We start from the raw sequence: 18722 nt of genomic DNA on the forward strand, positions 1-18722 counted from the left end.
TGACAGTATGGCGAGAGTTCATTCTCACATGCAAAAGTTGAATCTGAACGTGCCCAGTGACAAATTAATCCAGACAAACTTTTTCTGGACAAATAGAGGGAAAGAACCTTTTTTTTTTTTTTTTTTTTTTTTTTTTTTTTTTTTTTTTTTTTGACAGAGTCTTGCTCTATCACCCAGGCTGGAGTGCAATGGCACAATCTCAGCTCATTGCAACCTCCACCTCCCGGATTCAAGCGATTCTCTTGCCTCAGCCTCCCAAGTAGCTGGGACTACAGGCATGCACCATCACACCCGTCTAGTTTTTGTATTTTTAGTAGAGACAGGGTTTCACCATTTGACCAGGCTAGTCTCGAACTCCTGACCTTAGGTGATCCACCTGCCTTGGCCTTTCAAAGTGCTGAGATTACGGCATGAGCCACCGCGCCCAGCCATGGAAAGAACTTTTGAAAGTTGCATTATACTTTCACTTAGCAGAATTCACTAGAGATGAACTTTAGTTGGTTTTTTTAATAGTTACTCAGCAAAAAGAGTAACAATGCTTTCAATCATTTCCAATTCGCAATTGGCCACACAGCATGTTGGAATAACTGTAGGCGCTTTGGAGTAACTAGTTATATCTAACCTCAGGGTTAGTCAAAGTATGGGCCTCGGACTGGCAGCATCAACATCACCTGCGAGCTTGTTAGAATGCAGATTCACAGGCCCCAGCCTACTAAAACAGAATCTGAAGAGATGGAAGATCCCAAGAAATCACTATAAGTGCTTCAGATGATTCTTAGGCACACTGAAGTTTAAGAACCACTGCCTAGGAGTATTTCACATCTCTGCCAGAGTATAGTCCTCTTCAAAAAGCTAACACAAAACAAGTTGTATGCTGCTTTTAGAACCTTTAGGCTTGTACTTTCGCATCTACAATACAGAAACAATAAGCCCTTCCTGATTTCCTTAGTAAACTAATAGTAAATTAATTTCCTAGGCAATGCAGGATGGCATCTAATTGGTCTTCATACTAGGCTTCTGACATGTAAGTAAGGTGGTACTGCTTCCTTTTACCAGGTAGGGAACTGAGTAACACAGAAGTCATGTACCTAGCAAGTGTCAGAAGCAAGACTGACACTTGGTTTTCTGGGAGGCAGTATTGTCCGAAAAATAATTCTCACCACCAAGAGTTTTCTTTTGGGGAAAATGACATAGTGGATATAGTTTGGAGTATTGGCACTGGAAAAATAGGGGCATTAGTATAGCCCTGCTGGGGTTGCTGAAACCTCGGTTTCCATTTATTTATTTATTTATTTATTTATTTATGAGACAGGGTCTCACTCTGTCGCCCAGGCTGGAGCTTAGTGCTGTGATCTCGGCTCATTGCAACCTCTGTCTACTGGGCTAAGGGAGCCAGCCTCCAGAGTAGCTGGGACTGTGGCTAATTCTTGTATTTTTTGTAGAGATGGGTTTTCACCATGTTGCCCAGGCTGGTCTCGAACACTTGAGCTCAAGCCATCAACCCACCTTAGCCTCCCAAAGTGCTGGGGTTGCAGGCATGAGTTACTGCGTCCAGCCAGTTGCCTCATCTATAAAACAAAAGTAACATCATCCACTTCATGGGGTTGTCTTGAGGAATTAAAGGAGATCGGATAAAGTGCCCAGCATTCTTCCTGAAATACCTAGGGCCCTTCCTGTCTGCGTCCAATGTTCTTTTTCTGCCACACTCTACTACCTTAGTCATAATCAGTTACATACAGTTAGGCTATGCCATTTTCAGAACTGTAGGAGATTATAGCTTACCTATCCACATTTCTTTCTTTCTTTCTTTTTTTTTTTTTTTTTTTTTTTTTGAGACGGAGTCTCACTCTGTCACCCAGGCTGGAGTGCAGTGGCGCGATCTCGGCTCAGTGCAACCTCTGCCTCCAGAGCTCAGGCGATTCTCCTGCCTCAGCCTCCCAAGTAGCTGGGACTATAGGCATGCGCCACCACGCCTGGCTAATTTTTTTGTATTTTCGGTAGAGATGGGGTTTCATCATGTTGGCCAGGCTGGTCTCGAACCCCTGACCTCAGGTGATCTGCCCGCCTCAGTCTCCCAAAGTGCTGGGATTACAGGCGTGAGCCACCGTGCCCAGCCGACATTTCTTTAATATTCTATTGATCAAATTTTTAAAATTGTTTTACTTTCCCTAGAAAATACTACGAAGTCTTTTTTTTTTTTTTTTTTTTTTTTTTTTTTTGAGACGGAGTCTTGCTCTGTCGCCCAGGCTGGAATGCAGTGGCACGATCTCGGCTCGCTGCAAGCTCCGCCTCCCAGGTTCACACCATTCTCCCGCCTCAGCCTTCCGAGTAGCTGGGACTACAGGCGCCCACCACCATGCCCGGCTAATTTTTTTGTATTTTTAGTAGAGATAGGGTTTCACCTAACATGTTAGCCAGGATGGTCTCGATCTCCTGACCTCGTGATCCGCCCGCCTCGGCTTCCCAAAGTGCTGGGATTACAGGTGTGAGCCACTGCGCCCGGCAATACTGTGAAGTCTTAAGTGTATATCCCTACTGCTAACGGACCTGGGAATAGAGGCTTTTAGCTCCCACTTCTCCTGGGATTCAATAGAACATTGCAAAATCCTTTTTTTTTTTTTTTTAACACAAGGATCAATGCTTAGTGTCCTTTTCAAGTTGTTTATTGCCCTACCTAGAAAGAAAATGACTATTTTCCTACAAAATCATAATGAACGCCTAAAAATACCAGGTACTTAGAAATGCATGTTCTGTCACATCCAGCTCTGGCTTTGTTCCTAATTTAGGGGATGCCAACTACTTTGGGCAAAGAGACAGCTATACCAAACAAGCCTGCTGGCTGCTTAGAATAAATTCTAGGCCAGGCGCGATGGCCCACACCTGTAATCCCAGCACTTTGGGAGGCCGAGGCAAGCGGATCACGAGCTCAGGAGACTATCCTGACAGGAGATCGAGACCATCCTGGCTAACAGGGTGAAACCCTGTCTCTACTAAAAATACAAAAAATTAGCCAGACCTGGTGGCGGGTGCCTATAGTCCCAGCTACTCGGGAGGCTGAGGCAGGAGAATCGCTTGAACCTGGGAGGTGGAGGTTGCAGTGAGTCAAGATCACGCCACTGCACTCCAGCCTGGGCGACAGAGTGAGACTCCATCTCATAAATAAATAAATAAATAAATTCCAGCTTTTTCTTATTAAGTGTCATAGACTCAACCAGCAGAGTGTAAAACAGAGACACAAAGATTAGGATAATCATGTGGGGGGTTTTTTCTTGTTCAAAATGTTTTATCTTTTGAGAAGAGCAGGAATATCACCAATAAAATGTCAGGTTTTAAAGTTGAACAATCCTGGGTCTTGATATATATGGTTCTCAAGAATTATGCTACTAATTCCAAAGTTTGGATGGTTGAAAATTTACAGCCTTGTGCAAGTGTCTTAAGAATACTCAGAGCCAGCCGGGCGCGGTGGCTCACGCCAGTAATCCCAGCACTTTGGGGAGGCCGAGGCGGGCGGATCACGAGGTCAAGAGATCGAGACCATCCTGGCCAACGTGGTGAAACCCTGTCTCTACTAAAAATACAAAAATCAGCTGGGCGTGGTGGCGTGTGCCTGTAGTTCCAGCTACTCAGGAGGCTGAGGCAGGAGAATCCCTTGAACCCGGGAGGCGGAAGTTGCAATGAGCCGAGATCTTGCCACTGCACTCCAGCCTGGCGAGAGGGCGAGACTCCGTCTCAAAAAAAACAAAACTCAGAGCCAGTATGTATTGTTTTTTGAAAAGTTTGCATTTTCTCATCACCATGCAGTTGCGTTTTGATTTATAAAAGGAAATGATCCTTTTCATCACCATCTTTTTGAAACTCTTTTCATCTCTTTATTTTTTAAATAAATGGATCCAATTTCGTGCTTCTAATTTTTAAAATTTCATCTTATTCCCAACCACAGATTTTGACTCATGTTTTCCTTTAAATTACCGGTTGTTTTTTTGTTCTTTTGAAACGGAGTCTTGCTCTGTTGCCCAGGCTGGAGTGCAGTGGCGGGATCTCTGCTCACTGCAACCTCCGCCTCCCAGGTTAAAGCGATTCTCCTGCCTCAGCGTCCCGAGTAGCCGGGACTACAGGCGTGCACCACCATGCCCAGCTAATTATTTATTTATTTATTTATTTATTTATTTATTTTTGAGATGGAGTCTCCTTCTGTCACCCAGGCTGGAGTGTCACCAGTGGCATGATCTTGGCTCACTGTGACCTCCGCCTCCTGGGTTCAGGAGGCTAATTTTTTTTTTAATTTTTAGTAGAGACAAGGTTTCACCATGTTGGCCAGGCTGGTCTCAAACTCTTGACCTCAGGTGATCCGCCCACCTCAGCCTCACAAAGTGCTGGGATTACAGGTGTGAGCCACCGAGCCAGGCCAATTTTTGTATTCTTAGTAGAGACGGGGTTTCAACAAGTTGGCCAGGCTGGTCCCGAACTCCTAACATCAGGTGATCCACCCACCTCAGCCTCCCGAGGTGCTATGATTATAGGCGTCAGCCACCTCGCCCAGCCCAAATTACTGGTTTTATTGAAAAGAAAAATATTCCCCTTTACACTTAAACTTTCTCAAACTACTCCATATCTACAAAACAAATGTCCTAGGGTAGCCAACTTGGTTTGCTGGGACTTTTCTGGTTTAAAAACTGAAAGTCTGGCTGGTCGTGGTGGCTCATGCATGTAATCTCAGCAATTTGGGAGGCCAAGGCGGGCGGATCACAAGGTCAGGAGTTCAAGACCAACCTGGCCAACATGGTGAAACCCCGTCTCTACTGAAAATACAAAAATTAGCCAGGCATGGTGGCATGTGCCTCTAGTCCCAGCTACTCAGGAGGCTGAAGCAGGAGAATTACTTGAACCCGAGGTAGAGGTTGCAGTGAGCCGAGATTGCGCCGGTGCACTCCAGCATGGGCGACAGGGCAAGACTCCATCTCAAGGAAAAAGAAAAAACAAAACTGAAAGTCCAACCCCCACCCCTACAAACTCCCCACCCTACCCTCCATGGATAAACTGGGACAGTTGGTCACCCTGGGTGTCACTGAGCTGACACTAATTTCTGGTCACCCTCAGAGGCCTGGTTGCCCTGCAAAGAAGGGAATCCTCCTGCAAAGATTTGCCTGTAAAGCCACAAAGCAGGAGTGAAAGGGGAGGAACAGTGCTGTTAGTACATTTACTTCACATTACACTGTCAAAACAAAACTGGATATATTCTGCTTTTAGTAAATCTGGCAAGTAGTGTCTCTTCAGTCTAAAAAGCAGCTGGTTTGCCTCTGGCATTCAAAGTGGGAAAAGACCTATCACCACAAATCCCAGAACCTGACATGAATACAGGCTTGAAAGCAAGTTCCCTGAAGTTTCCCTGAAGATGGCGGGACTAAGTACTTTACTCATCTTGGTTTTAGATTCTATCCCTATGGAAAGACTCTTGTAATAACATTCTCAAATGTTTCTGTTCCCTTGAGTGCTGAATTGTAACTCTACTCAGTATGTCAGATGCTACAAACTCAAGGATAACTGTTATTTAAAACCTTTATCCTCAAAATGATAGGAAACTTTTGGCACACTTTTCAAACACCCTCAGGTAAGAGCTGTAGGTAGAAATGTTGACTCCCACTGAGCACTGGGTGGAGGCTGCTGACACCTATAGGATAGAGTTTCTCTAACTGTGAATGGCAGAATTAACTTTTAAAAATGCAGTTGGCATTTTAAAAAATAGAACATACAAATACACCTTAAGGTAAATGTTATTTAGTAAAACATTTTGGCCTTTATATATAGTAGTACCCCCATATTTGTGGTTTCACTTTTCGAGGTTTCAGGGACCCCACAAGTCAAAATTCTTTGGTAGATACCTACAGTTTCACCATGTTGCCCAGACTGGTCTTGACTCCTAGGCTCAACCAATCTGCCAGCCTCAGCTTCCCAAAGTGCTGGGATTACAGGCATGAGCTACTGTGCCCGACCACAGTTCAAAAATACTTTGAGAGAACCACTTCCACATAACTTTTTTAACAATACATTGTTATAATTATTCTATTATTTATTGTTATCTTACTGCACCTAATTTATGAATGAAACTTTCTTACAGGTATGTAGGTATAGGAAAAAACATAGTATATATAAGGTTTTGTACTATCCGTGGTTTCAGGCATCTACTGGGGTTCTTGGAACGTATCCCACATGGGCAAGAGGCAATTACTGTACTGATTCACGATCCTTTATCCAAAACTGTTGGGACAAGATGTGTTTCAGAATTCTTCAGTTTAAGAAAATGTTTCAAAGTTGGATGACTGCTAGGCTAAGTGGAGTTCAAACTATTGTCACCAGTGAATAGAGAAAAGTGCGACATTGGCAAGGGAGGATCCAAGGGTGTTCCTGCCTTTAAACTAACATCTTGGCCCTCAAGTAACACTACAAAAAGTAAGAGAAAATCACTGGGAGTGGGAGAGTCATATTAAATGTTTTTATCAGCCTCCATTTCTTGTTAAGCAGTATAAATTGTTCCTTCTCTTACCATCCCTTTCCAAGCTGCAGCTAAGTTAGGGACTGTTTCCAGTCCTTCTGGCTGGAAACCACAAAAGTCAAGTAACCTTCAACCCTGGCAAGACCATACATTCTGATGAGATCCAAGCCCTGGCCTGGTTTTTTTGTTACTTCTGTGTGAAATTGCAATTCACCAGACATGACTCATGGAAAGAATAAAGATCAGTTGGGCTAGGAACAGAAACCTCCTCTTCCCACCAGCCAATCAAGAATTATTCTTCAAGTGTTGGCCAGGCACAGTAGCTCACAGCTGTAATTGCAGCGCTTTGGGAGGCCAAGGTTGGAGGATCACTGGATCCCAGTTCGAGACTAGCCTGGGCAATATAGTGAGACTCTATACAAAATAAAAAAAAAAAAACTTAACTGGGCATGGTGGTGGGTGCCTGTAATCCCAACTACTCAGGAGGCTGAGGCAGGAGGATTACCTGAGCCCAGGAGTTCGATGCTGAGATTGTGCCACTGCACTCCAGTCTGGGTGACAGAATAAGACCCTGTCTCAATAATAATTTTTTTAAAATTTATTTGACTATTAACAGCTCTTTTAGAATTCGTTTTCTGATTTTTACCAGAAAACCCCCATAATTCTTCAAACCTCTCCTTGTTAACACAAGGTGGCATGTAAGTAAAATAGGTAGATATATCTTTCGATGCTCAGCCCAGTGACTGTGATGTCATAGCTCTGGTCTAGAATATTCTTAGAATCTGAATCTGCAGTTGCTTTGGGCGCAGTGGCTCATGCCTGTAATCTCAGCATTTTACGAGGCCAGGCAGGTGGATCATCTGAGGTTAGGAGCTCGAGACCAGCCTGGCCAACATGGTGAAACCCCAGCTCTACTAAAAATACAAAAATTAGGCAGGCGTGGTGGTGGGCGCCTGTAATCCCAGCTACTCAGAAGGCTGAGGCAGGAGAATCGATTGAACCTGGGAGGCGGAGGTTGCAGTGAGCCCAAATCATGCCACTGCACTCCAGTCTGGGCGACAGCGAGATTCTTGTCTCAAAAATAAACAAATAAATAAAAGTTGAGGAACAGGAAAAAAACAAAAAGCAACCAATCTATTACCTTCACAACAGGCTGTAAAGTCTGCAAAGCTAGCCTTATGCTAAAGTTTCAACAGGGACTTGGCTTCTGAAAAAGTGGGTGTTGAAAATTAGAGATGATACAGTTAGATTGCGAGGACTTCTTAACGCTGGCACTCCTAGTTCACAAACCACTAGGTTTCCTCATCTTTCTGGGACTCCCTAGGCAAGGACTCCCTGAGAATGGATAGCCTTGGGCAGAACTGTGAAGTCATCACAGACAGCCCCTCATTTACTCCTTTCTCTCCCTGGAAGTTCCTACCCTAGCCAGACCTCCAAGGTTCTTATCTTCTGATCCATCCGGAAAGAGGTTTAAAGTAGGAATTCTCACTTATCACTTTAAAAGTGCTATAGAAGAATGGCTGGGAGAGGTGGTTTGCCTATAGTCACAGCTGCTTGGGAGACTGAGGCAGGAGAACTGCTTGAGCCCAGGAGTTTAAGTCCAGCCTGGGCAGTATAGCAAGACCCCATCTCTAAAAAAATTTTTTTAGGTGCTGTAGAAGACAGTGAAGATTAAACCAAAGGAATGAATCTCTGAGTGGTAGAACTTCAGGGACTTTGATGAGTGTGAGAGGTCTCTGAGTGAGAAGGTCTTCCCAGTGCCTGGAAGCTCAGTCTTTGATGGCAGCCTTCTATAATACACCCCATAAGAGCTGACCTGCTCTTCTAAACTTGTCAAGGTGGGTCTTTCCACCAATGCAGTTTGTTTACCTTTAGGTAAACGGTACAAAAATCATCATGTAATTGTTGGCTGGGTGCGATGGCTCATGCCTGTAATGCCAGCACTTTGGGAGGCTGAGGTGGGCAGATCACCTGAGGTCAGGAGTTCAAGAGCAGCCTGGCCAACATGGTGAAACCCCATCTCTACTAAAAATACAAAAATTAGCCAGGCATGGTGATGCACATTGGTAATCCCAGCTACTTGGAAGGCTGAGGCATAAGAATCACTTGAACTCAGGAGGTGGAGGTTGCAGTGAGCCGAGATCCCGCCAGTGCACTCCAGCCTGGGTGACAGAGAGAGACTCCATCTCAAAACAAAACAAAACCTATTACATAACACACTTCAATGATCTGTGACTAGTATAGCTTAAATAAAGCCAAGTGAAATAAACTATAAAACTATACCCCTATGGAATCTTTTGATTCAGAGGAGGTACATACAAAAATCAAAACTGGCCAGATATTAAATATTACATTGAGCAAAGGTAAAGTGCTTTAACTAATAGACATGTACAATAAAAATTTCAGATCCCTGAGTAGAAAACTTTCAGCTTCACTCTTCAGTAAGTGGTAGCCTTAATGCCTGCGTGTGTGTGTGTGTGTGTGTGTGTGTGTGTGTGTGTGTGTGTGTGTGTGCGCACGCGCACTCTCTTGTGGAAAAAATTTGTTTCAAGATTTTTCCTCCTTTGGTGTTCATGTGGTGAACAACAAAGTAAGATTGATTTTTTGTTGTTTTTTGTTTGTTTGTTTGTTTTTGAGACAGAGTCTTGCTCTGTCACCCAGGCTGGAGTGCAATGGCATGATCTCTGCTCACTGCAGCCTCCGCCTCCCGGGCTCAAGGGATTCTCCCCACTCAGCCTCCTGAGTAGCTGGGATTACAGGCACCCACCATCATGCCCAGCTGAATTTTGTATTTTTGTAGAGATGGTGTTTCATCATGTTGGCCACGATGGCCTTGAACTCCTGACCTCAGGTGATTCCCCTGCCTCTGCCTCCCAAAACGCTGGGATTACAGGTGTGAGCCACTACGCCCAGCCTTGATTTTTTTTTTTTTTTTTTTTTTTTTTTTTTTTTTTTTTAGACAAGGACTTGCTATGTCGGACAGGCTGGAGTGCAGTGGCGCAATCTTGGCTCACTGCAGCCTCCGCCTCCTGGGTTCAAGGGGTTCTCCTGCCTCAGCCTCTGGAGTAGCTGGGATTGCAGGTACGTGCCACACGCCTGGCTAATTTTTGTATTTTTAGTAGGGACAAGGTTTCACCATGTTGGCCAGGCTGGTCTCAAACTCCTGACCTAGGCCTCCCAAAGTGCTGGGATTACAGGCATGAGCCACGACACCCGGCCTGATTGATTTTTGAACCACCTTGTTGCCCACGCTGGAGTGCAGTGTCACCATCACGGCTCACTACAGCCTCGACCACCTGGGCTTAAGTGATCCTCCCATCTCAGCCTCCCATGTAGGTGACCACAGGCGTGTGTCACCACGCCCAGCTAATTTTTTTTTTTTTTTTTTTTTTTTTGATATGGAGCCTGTCACCCAGGCTGGAGTGCAGTGGTGCGATCTCAGCTCACTGCAACCTCCCTCTCCCGGGTTCAAGTGATTCTCCTTCCTCAGTCTCCCGCGAGTAGCTGGGACTACAGGCTCGTGCAACCATGCCCGGCTAATTTTTTGTATTTTTAGTAGAGACGAGGTTTCACCATGTTAGTCAGGATGGTCTTGATCTCCTGACCTCGTGATCCGCCCGCCTCAGCCTCCCAAAGTGCCACCGCGCCCGGCCTAATATTTTTATCATATATAGAAATGGGGTTTCTCCATGTTGCTCCAGGGTGGTCTTAAACCTCCTGGGCTAAAGAGATCCTCCTTTTGGGATCCTAGGCTTCCCAGAGTGCTGGGATTACAGGCATGAGCCACCGTACCCCACCAAGATTGTTTTGAGACAGGGTCTTGCTCTCTCTGGCTGGAGCGCAGTGGTGATCATAGCTCACTGTTGCCTCAAACTCCTCGGCTTCAGTGATCCTCCTGCCTCAGCCTCCCGAGTAGCTGGGACTAAAGGCCTTTGCCACCATTCCTGGCTTATTCATTTAGAGATGGGGTCTAATTATGTTGCCCTGGCTGGCCTCGAACTCCTGACCCACAAGCCTCATGCAATCCTCCCCTCGGCCTCCCAAAGTGCAGGGACTACAGGCGTAAACCACCATGCTCGGCCTAAGTTTTGTTGTTGTTGTTGTTGTTTTAAGCAAAAATTTGTGGAGGAAACATCTCCCAGTTTGCTCTCATCTGAGTCTGCTTCTTACATGAGATGGGTCTAAAGACATTTTAGGGTAAAAGAAGAACGGTAGGATGTTTTAAATGTACGAATACATAAAAATGGAACAGTCTTTGAAAAGGAAGACAACAGAACGTTAACAACAAAGGGAGTGAGCAGAATGAAGAATGGCATAAAAGACCAAAACCCCTTCTGAACAGCTGGAATATGACACCAGAGTACTAAAGACTGGTAATGCCATCAGGATATGAATGATAACGCACACCTCGTAAAGAATTTTTTATGGTAGCTGTGAAATTTCAACTGATAGAGTGGGGTGGCTGTGGCAGGGAAAGCTGGTGAGACAATTATGCTAATGGCAGGGCCAGACGACTGGGTGAGTGCTTAAATGGTGTCATAAGTCTTTATAAACCTTGGCACATACGTTTGAGTACTGGTCATCTACTGTAAGCTTGGGACAATTCTACTGGTATTTCCTTACATTTATTACCCAGTCCCTCCCCTGTCCCCCAACACCTGCAACTTTGAAAACAATCTTTCCAAACTAGCTTTGAAGAGCTGTACTTTTCCTTCGTATGTACGTTGCTTAAGTACGCTGATAGCAACGTAATATGACAATTCAAAGGGAATCCCGTCTTCTAATCTCAGGGTTTTCATTCTGGTGAACTCTCCCTGCATTTGCGGATTAGGGAGCCCGGAAAGCCCGTTTCAACTTTTCAGTTCTGAGTCCCGAGTCACTACTCTGCCCTGTACCGTCTGGAGACTTAATGGGAGCGAGTGCGAGGCAGTCAATTCTCCGCTCTCTAGTTTTCCAATTCTACGGACTTCAAAAAAAGGTTTGCTTTTGAGCTGCGCCTAAACTGAGAAGCGGGAAAGGCTAGCCCCGCTAAAGGCGGAGGAGTGGCAGAAGCGGAAACCCAGTTAAGAGAAGGAACTGCCCTGGAGAGCACAGAAAGCGAAGGTTAGCGGGGGAAAGCAGCGCCCCTCCGAGGAAACCGACACCGCCCCGCCACGCCAAGGCAATGGGCGCCACCACGCAGCGCCGGGAACGCGCGCCGACGCCCCGCGCTCCGCCGGCGTCCGCCCGTCCCCGCGCGCCCCCTCGTACCCCACGCGCGGGGGGCGGGGCTGGCGGGGGCGCGCGCGGGGCCGCGGGCAGGGGGGCGGGGCGGCAGAGCTCGGCGGCTGGGACTGGAGGACAGCGGTGGCGGAGGCGACTAGCGGCGGCGGGAGCGGCGCCGAGAGGCCGTGCGGGACGCGGGCGCCAGGACCGGCCGAACGCAGAGGTAACGCAAGACGGAACAGGCGGCCAGGGAGTGGGCGCGGGCTCGCTGGGCCCCGAAGGCGAGTGGCGGAGGCCGCTCGCCCGGGGCGCCGACGCCGCTCCCAGAGAGGAGGGGGCGGGGCGCCCGGGTCCCCGGAGGTGGCGCCTTTTGTCTGCCTTCCCCGGCCGCTCCGCCCCTCTCTCTTCCTCTCTCTTGCGACCTAGCCCCCTGCCCTTCTGGTGGACTCCTCCTCAGGGGCCCTCCGGCGCGCGCGCTCCCGCCCTTGTTTTGTTTGGACTTGGGGGAGGAGGGGGAGCGCTTCCCTGGCCGTGCGACCCTGCGTCCCAGCGCGCCTGCGTCGGCGTCCTTCGCCCTCCCCGATTGGCTGAGGGCTGCGCATGCTCCGAGGCCCGCCGTGGTCCGGCGTCCGCCCGCGCCCTCCCCTCACCCCACTCCCTCAGCGGTTTTCGGAGCCGGTTCGAAAGATGCCGGCGGCGGTGACTGGCTGCGGCGGGCCCGCCCCCCGGGTTCTCCGCCCCCGCCGCCGCCATTACGGAGCTCCCAGTGGTGAGTGTGCGGAGCGCCGAGGCTCGCGTTCCGCCGCTGCTTCCGTCGCCGGGGCGGGCGCCGCGGTGTCCTTGCTGAGCGTGAGCTCCGAACTGTCACCGCGCCGAGCCCCAGCCTCATCCGTCGGTGTCTGCGGTCCGAGCTTTCCCCGCCTCGCTGGCGGCCCGCGCTCTCCCCCACCGTGCGCGTTCGCCGCTGTGGCCTGTAGCTACCTCGCCTCGCTGCTTTGTCTCCGCTGCTCTTGCCGTCCTTCCCGCGGCTCTCTGCGGGCGGGGCTGTCGGCTGTCGCTTTGCTGCTCCGCGACGGCGGCCTTGAGTCTCGCTCCCCCGGTGGGAAACGTAGAACTGGTTACTCGCCACCTTAGGCGGTGGGGTTTGAATGAGAGCAGTGCCTCGGTAGGTCGTCAGAAAGTTACAGTCGCCCATCTGAGCGTTTGTAAGAGATGGAGGCAGGAGTGGTGAGGTGAGAGCCCCAGATCTGAGGGTTGGTACTGAATTGACAGCTGTGACCGGGGACAGCCACTTAACCTTTTTGAGAAAGAGTTGTCTCCCGTACGGAGACCGGACCGGGTGAACTGTGCTGCCGCATCCGCGTGCACGTTCTCTGTTGTTTATTGTCCTTCCTGACTGCATTGCATTGAAAAGTGAGAATCCAATTCGAAATAACGTCTAAAAATCGCCTGGGGCTTTTTGAGCACGCTGTCTTGTCTTAGAGTGAAATTAGAGGTGACTAGTGTCATTTTTGAAAGGTGCTCTAATTTTGTTTAACCTGACATAGGCAAAAAACTTTTTAGCTTTTAAATTTTTCATTGCTCTTCTCAAAAGTTTAGTGTAATTTGTTTCAAAATAGAAGTAACATTTTAAAGTTTGCTGGGTTGGTTGGTTTTGGCTTTGTTTTTAAGCTTACTTGGAAGATTGTAGGGCTGGAAGTTAGTGGAGAACGTATACTGAACTCCTCATATCCGGATGAAAGTTTTAACTCCTTACCCAGTTAGATTGTGATTTTGTTGAGATGAGACACTGTAGTGTCCTTAGCATCTATGCCCAAGACAGACACCGAGTATATGCTTGCTTATTACATAACTTAAATTTGAAAATGAAAAACAAATGATGCCAGCAATCAAATTACAGGCATGCTTTTTGTGACATGACTCGTTAAATCTGAGTATAATGAATGACTTAAGATTGGGAACGATGTGAGGTATTCAGCGCATCACTAATGACATGTATTACATATATTTTATGGTAAAATGTGAAATTATAGTGCTTTCCCTAAAATGCATATTATCAAGGATATCAGTAAACTGAAATACGTTGTTAAACTTCTCACTTTTCTACAGCTTTCTCTTAATGTAGAGGAAATAAATTAAAACTGAAATTTGGGGCTTTTTATTTCTACAATACTTTTTTTCATTGCCTGCATTCAAATAATTTAAAGTCGTGCATGGTGGCTCACACCTGTAATCCTAACACTTTGGGAGGCCAAAGAGGAGGATCGCTTGAATCCAGGAGTTAGAGACCAGCTTGGGCAACCCTGTCTCTACAGAAAATACAAAAACTATCTGGGGTGTGGTGGCGCATACCTGAAGTCCCAGCTACTCAGGTGGCTGAGGTGGGAGGAGATCGCTTGAGCCCAGGAGGTCGAGGCTACAGTGATCCCTGGTCATGCCACTGAACTCCAGCCTGAGAGCCTGTCTCAAAATAAACAACCGATTTAATTTAAGCATTTCCCTTGACAAAAAGCAAATATTTGTTATTGTTCTAACATTAAGTTTAAACGAACTGATGTTCATAAGAGGACCATGTAAACCACAAGTAAACTCAGACTGTTTATTTTTGGCACATATAAAAACCAAGATGAAAAACATGAATAGGCCGGGCGCGGTGGCTCACGCCTGTAATCCCAGCCCTTTGGGAGGCTGAGGCGGGCGGATCACGAGGTCAGGAGATCGAGACCATCCTGGCTAACATGGTGAAACCCTGTCTCTACTGAAAATACAAAAAATTAGCCGGGTGTGGTGGTGGACGCCTGTAGTCCCAGCTACTCAGGAGGCTGAGGCAGGAGAATGGTGTGAACCGGGAGGGGAGGTTGCAGTGAGAGCGAGACTCGGTCTCAAAAAAAGAAAAGGAAAACACAAATAAGTTTTATTTGTTCATCCTTTAGTTTAAGAAATATTAATTGAGTATCTGTTCTGTGCCTGGTATGTTATTAGGCATCAGGTATGCAGCAAATGAACCAGGTGGATAAGATCCCTGCCAGGAACAAGTGTGGCAGCCTAAAAATTTGATCATTCAGAGTGCAATAGTAAAAAGTTTAATTAATAGGTACACTGGGTCAGATGCAGTGGCTTACACCTGTAATCCCAACACGTTGAGAGGCCAAGGCAGTTGGATCGCTTGAGCCCAGGAGTTTGTGACCAGCCTGGGCAACATGGCAAAACCCTGTTAATACAAAAAAGAGAAAAATTAGCCAGGCATGGCGGTGCGTGCCTGTAGTCCCAGCTACTAGGGAGACTAAGGTGGGAGAGTCGCTTGAGCCTGGGAGTTTGAGGCTGCAGTGAGCTGTGATACTACAACCTGAGCATGAGAGTGAGACCCTATCTCAAAACAAACAAACAAAAATAGGTACAGTGATGTTAAGGCACTGTGAATTAACCTTGCATATATTTAGCTCTGTAATGAACAGTGAATTTATTAAATAGCCAATTAACCCAACTATTCTAAAGCAAGTACTACAGATTGAAGCTTGAAGTTCTATGACTGACTTTTATTAAGGAAATGCAGAGCTGAGGCTCACATCTCTCTCTTTTTTTTTTTTTTTTTTTGAGACGGAGTCTCACTCTGTTACCCAGGCTGGAGTGCAGTGGCGTGATCTCGGCTCACTGCAACTTCTGCTTCCCGGGTTCAAGTGATTCTTCTGCCTGAGCCTCCCGAGTAGCTGGGACTAACCCAACTATTCTAAAGAAAGTAGTACAGATTGAACCTTTGAAGTTCTACAACTTTTACTAAGGAAATGCAGAGCTGTGGCTAACATCTCTTTTTTTTTTTTTTTTTATTGTTGTTTTTTGTTTTTTGAGATGGAGTCTCGCTCTTCACCCAGGCTGGAGTGCAGTGGCATGGTCTCAGGTCACTGCAACCTCCGCCTTCCAGCTTCAAGTGATTCTCCTCCCTCAGCCTCCTGAGTAGCTGGGACTACAGGTGTACACCACAGTGCCTGGCTAACTTTTGTATTTTTAGTAGAGATGGGGTTTCACCATGTTGGCCAGGCTGGTCTCGAACTCCTGACCTCAGGTGATCCCTGCCTCAGCCTACCAAAGTGCTGGGATTACAGGCATGAGCCACTGTACCCAGCCCTAACGTCTCTTAATATTTATCCCAAATAACTGGGTTTTAAGTGTTCTTCACACATAATGAATGTAGTAATAAGTACTACCAGATGTCTTTGTTCATTCAACTTTTGTTATTATTGAGCCAAGGTCTTAACTCTGTCACCCAGACTGGAGTGCCGTGGTGCAATTCTAGCTCACTGTAGCCTGGAACTCCTGGACACTGGCAGTCCTCCCACCTCAGTCTTACAAGTAGCTGGGACTACGGGCATGTGCCACAGTGACCAGCTAATTTTTTATCTTTTGTGTGTGTGGGTTTTTTTTTTTTTTTTTTTTTTTTGAGAAGGAGTCTTGCTGTGTTGCCCAGGCTGGAGTGCAGTGGCACGATCTCGGCTTACTGCAATCTCCGCCTCCTGGGTTCAAGTGATTCTTCTGCCTCAGCCTCCCAAGTATCTGGGACTACAGGCGCATACCACCACACCCGGCTAATTTTTGTGTTTTTAGTAGAGACAGGGTTTCACCATACTGGCCAGGCTGGTCTCGAACTCCTGACCTTGTGATCCATCTGCCTCGGCCTCCCAAAGTGCTGAGATTACAGGCGTGAGCCACCGTGCCCGGCCCTTTTGTGTTTTTTTTTAAATTATTTTTTTCTTTTTTTGAGGCAGGCTCTGCTCTGTCAGCTAGGCTGGAATGCAGTGGCTCGATTTCAGGTTACTGCATCCGAAACCTTCTGGGCTCAAGCAGTCCTCCCAGTCTCAGCTCCCAAGTAGCTGGGACTACAGGCACATGCCACCATTCCCAGCTGATTTTTAATTTTTTTTTAGAGACAATGTCTGTATTGCCCTGGCTGGTCTTGAACTCCTGGGCTCGAGTGAACCTCCTACCTTAGCCTCCCAAAGTGCTGGGATTACAGGTGTGAGCCACCACACCTGGCCTGTTTTTAAGTTTTAATTTATTTACTTTTGGTAAAGACCAAGTCTAATGTTGACTAGGCTAGTTTTGAATTTGTAGCTTCAAGGGATCCTCCCACCTCTGCCTCCCAAAGTGCTGGGGTTGCAGGCATGAGCTGCTATACCAAATGGGAAAATATTTTTTTAAAGATGCCTATGAATGGAGACTCCTGAAGGTTGTTGACTTCACGGTAGCATTTTCAGCCTAGCTAGTGTTATCGTGGGTTAAGGAAGATAAATTCATTAGCAGTATAACTTTACTAAGGATAACCTGATTGTGATATTGTTCTATTTCCATATCATGTTTGCATGTAAAAATACCAGCAGATTTGCATAAGGCTTTTTATTATTAAGAAAAATGGGCCGGGTGCGGTGGCTCACGGCTGCCATCCCAGCACTTTGGAAGGCTGAGGCAGGCAGATCATCTGAGATCAGGAGCTCGAGACCAGCCTGACCAACATGGTGAAACCCCATCTCTACTAAAAATACAAAATTAGCTGGGCATGGTGGCGCATGCCTGTAATCCCAGCTACTCAGGAAGTTGAGGCAGAAGAATCGCTTGAACCAAGGAGGCGGAGGTTGCAGCGAGCTGAAATTGTGCCACTGCACTCCAGCCTGGGCAACAGAGTAAGACTCCGTCTCAAAAAAAGAAAAAAAAATTTAATATTAATGGATATTCTGGTTCCCTAAGTATGAGTGTGTTTACACTGCACTGAATTCTTTCAGCTGACTGAAAGATTTCCTTGCAGCTGACTGACAATTGACAAGTCTGGTATTGCTCTTGGTGTTCCCATAAAAATATTTTCCCTATAAATGTGAATGCATCCTCTGTGTTTCAGCCTTCCAGATTTATCCTAGTTGTTGTAGGTTAGGACTGTTACTTGCCAAGTTGAAAGGTCTTCAATTCTTAGACAAGGTTAGATCTTAATGTAGAAGTTGCATGACTGTCATTCTCTACTCATTGTTAATAGTTCATTAGCACAGAGATCTAAATACTTAAGTGGTCTTTTTTTTTATATTGAGGAATTTTTGTATAAAATGTCATTGAGTCTCAGATGAGATTTTTGGGGAAGAGGGGGTGTTAGTGATCAGGTAAACTTGGGTGACTGCATGGGTTTTTATCTTTGAATATTTAATTATATTCTTCTGTACTAGTTTTCCTTACATTAAAAATATGACAGTCTTAGAAGCATACTTTTATTCTCCTAGGTGATGGTCTAAATTTGCTTCTGTGGGTCTGGAAGCTATTAGAATGTCATGTTATTCAGCAGTATTTTTCCCCCTTGTGTTTTCCCTTAATAGAGGGAAAAAAAAGTACTTTAATAAAGATAGAGTTTAAGATTACAGTTAATTTTCCTGACCCTTTTGAGAACAGTAACAACAAAAGCCTTCTCTTGGTAAACTGATCTTTGACTAAACATTTGACTAACTGTTCCTTAGTCTCTTTATTCTATCCTTCTAAGTTCCTGATGGTAGCAGGAGGGGATGGGGTTAGGTTCCTTAGGAGCTTCCTTGCCCTTGTTGTTTTTGTTCATGTGGAAGGTGCAACAGCTGCCGTGGCTTATGCATTCGTCTTAGTTGCTGCTTTATGTAGTCTATATTTTGGTAGTTTTATCTTTCTGAGTAACCAAATCATCTGTCACTTAACTATAAATTTTATAGTTATATTTTTTCCCTTTGGTTGTGTATTAAATTTAGACGTTTTAGTTTAGTTTTGTTTCTGTTAATCTTCACACCGGGTCTTTTCTGTGCTTTAGGTTGATTCTTCACCACACTGAAACCATTAGGAAAAATCCTTGTGGTTAACAGCAGAGGCTTCAGAGTGTAACCTGTACTCGGGCCTAGAAATTATTTAAAATGGCGACTGATACGTCTCAAGGTGAACTCGTCCATCCTAAGGCACTCCCACTTATAGTAGGAGCTCAGCTGATCCACGCGGACAAGTTAGGTGAGGTAGGGGCTGACACATTCTTGAAGCTCAC

The 18722-nt window shown here is 46.2% G+C and overlaps 1 protein-coding gene across 7 annotated transcripts in view; it reads left to right on the plus strand.

Moving 5' to 3' along the window:
* The first annotated feature begins 11769 nt into the window (after positions 1 to 11769).
* Positions 11770 to 18722, plus strand: part of HP1BP3 (heterochromatin protein 1 binding protein 3) — a 45370-nt gene continuing 38417 nt past the window's right edge. The window contains exons 1-2 of one of the 7 annotated variants that reach the window (XM_024250856.3): positions 11770 to 11918; positions 18498 to 18693. In XM_024250856.3, the coding sequence (XP_024106624.1) occupies positions 18598 to 18693 (96 nt within the window). In that variant the 5' untranslated portion in view covers positions 11770 to 11918; positions 18498 to 18597. Of the gene's footprint in view, positions 11919 to 12297; positions 12928 to 18497; positions 18694 to 18722 lie in introns of those variants that run through there. The other 6 variants (XM_024250857.2, XM_024250859.3, XM_024250858.3 and 3 more) reach the window with 6 other exon arrangements.

The sequence above is a fragment of the Pongo abelii genome, chromosome 1 (genome assembly GCF_028885655.2).
Source record: "Pongo abelii isolate AG06213 chromosome 1, NHGRI_mPonAbe1-v2.0_pri, whole genome shotgun sequence".
NCBI lineage: Eukaryota > Metazoa > Chordata > Mammalia > Primates > Hominidae > Pongo > Pongo abelii.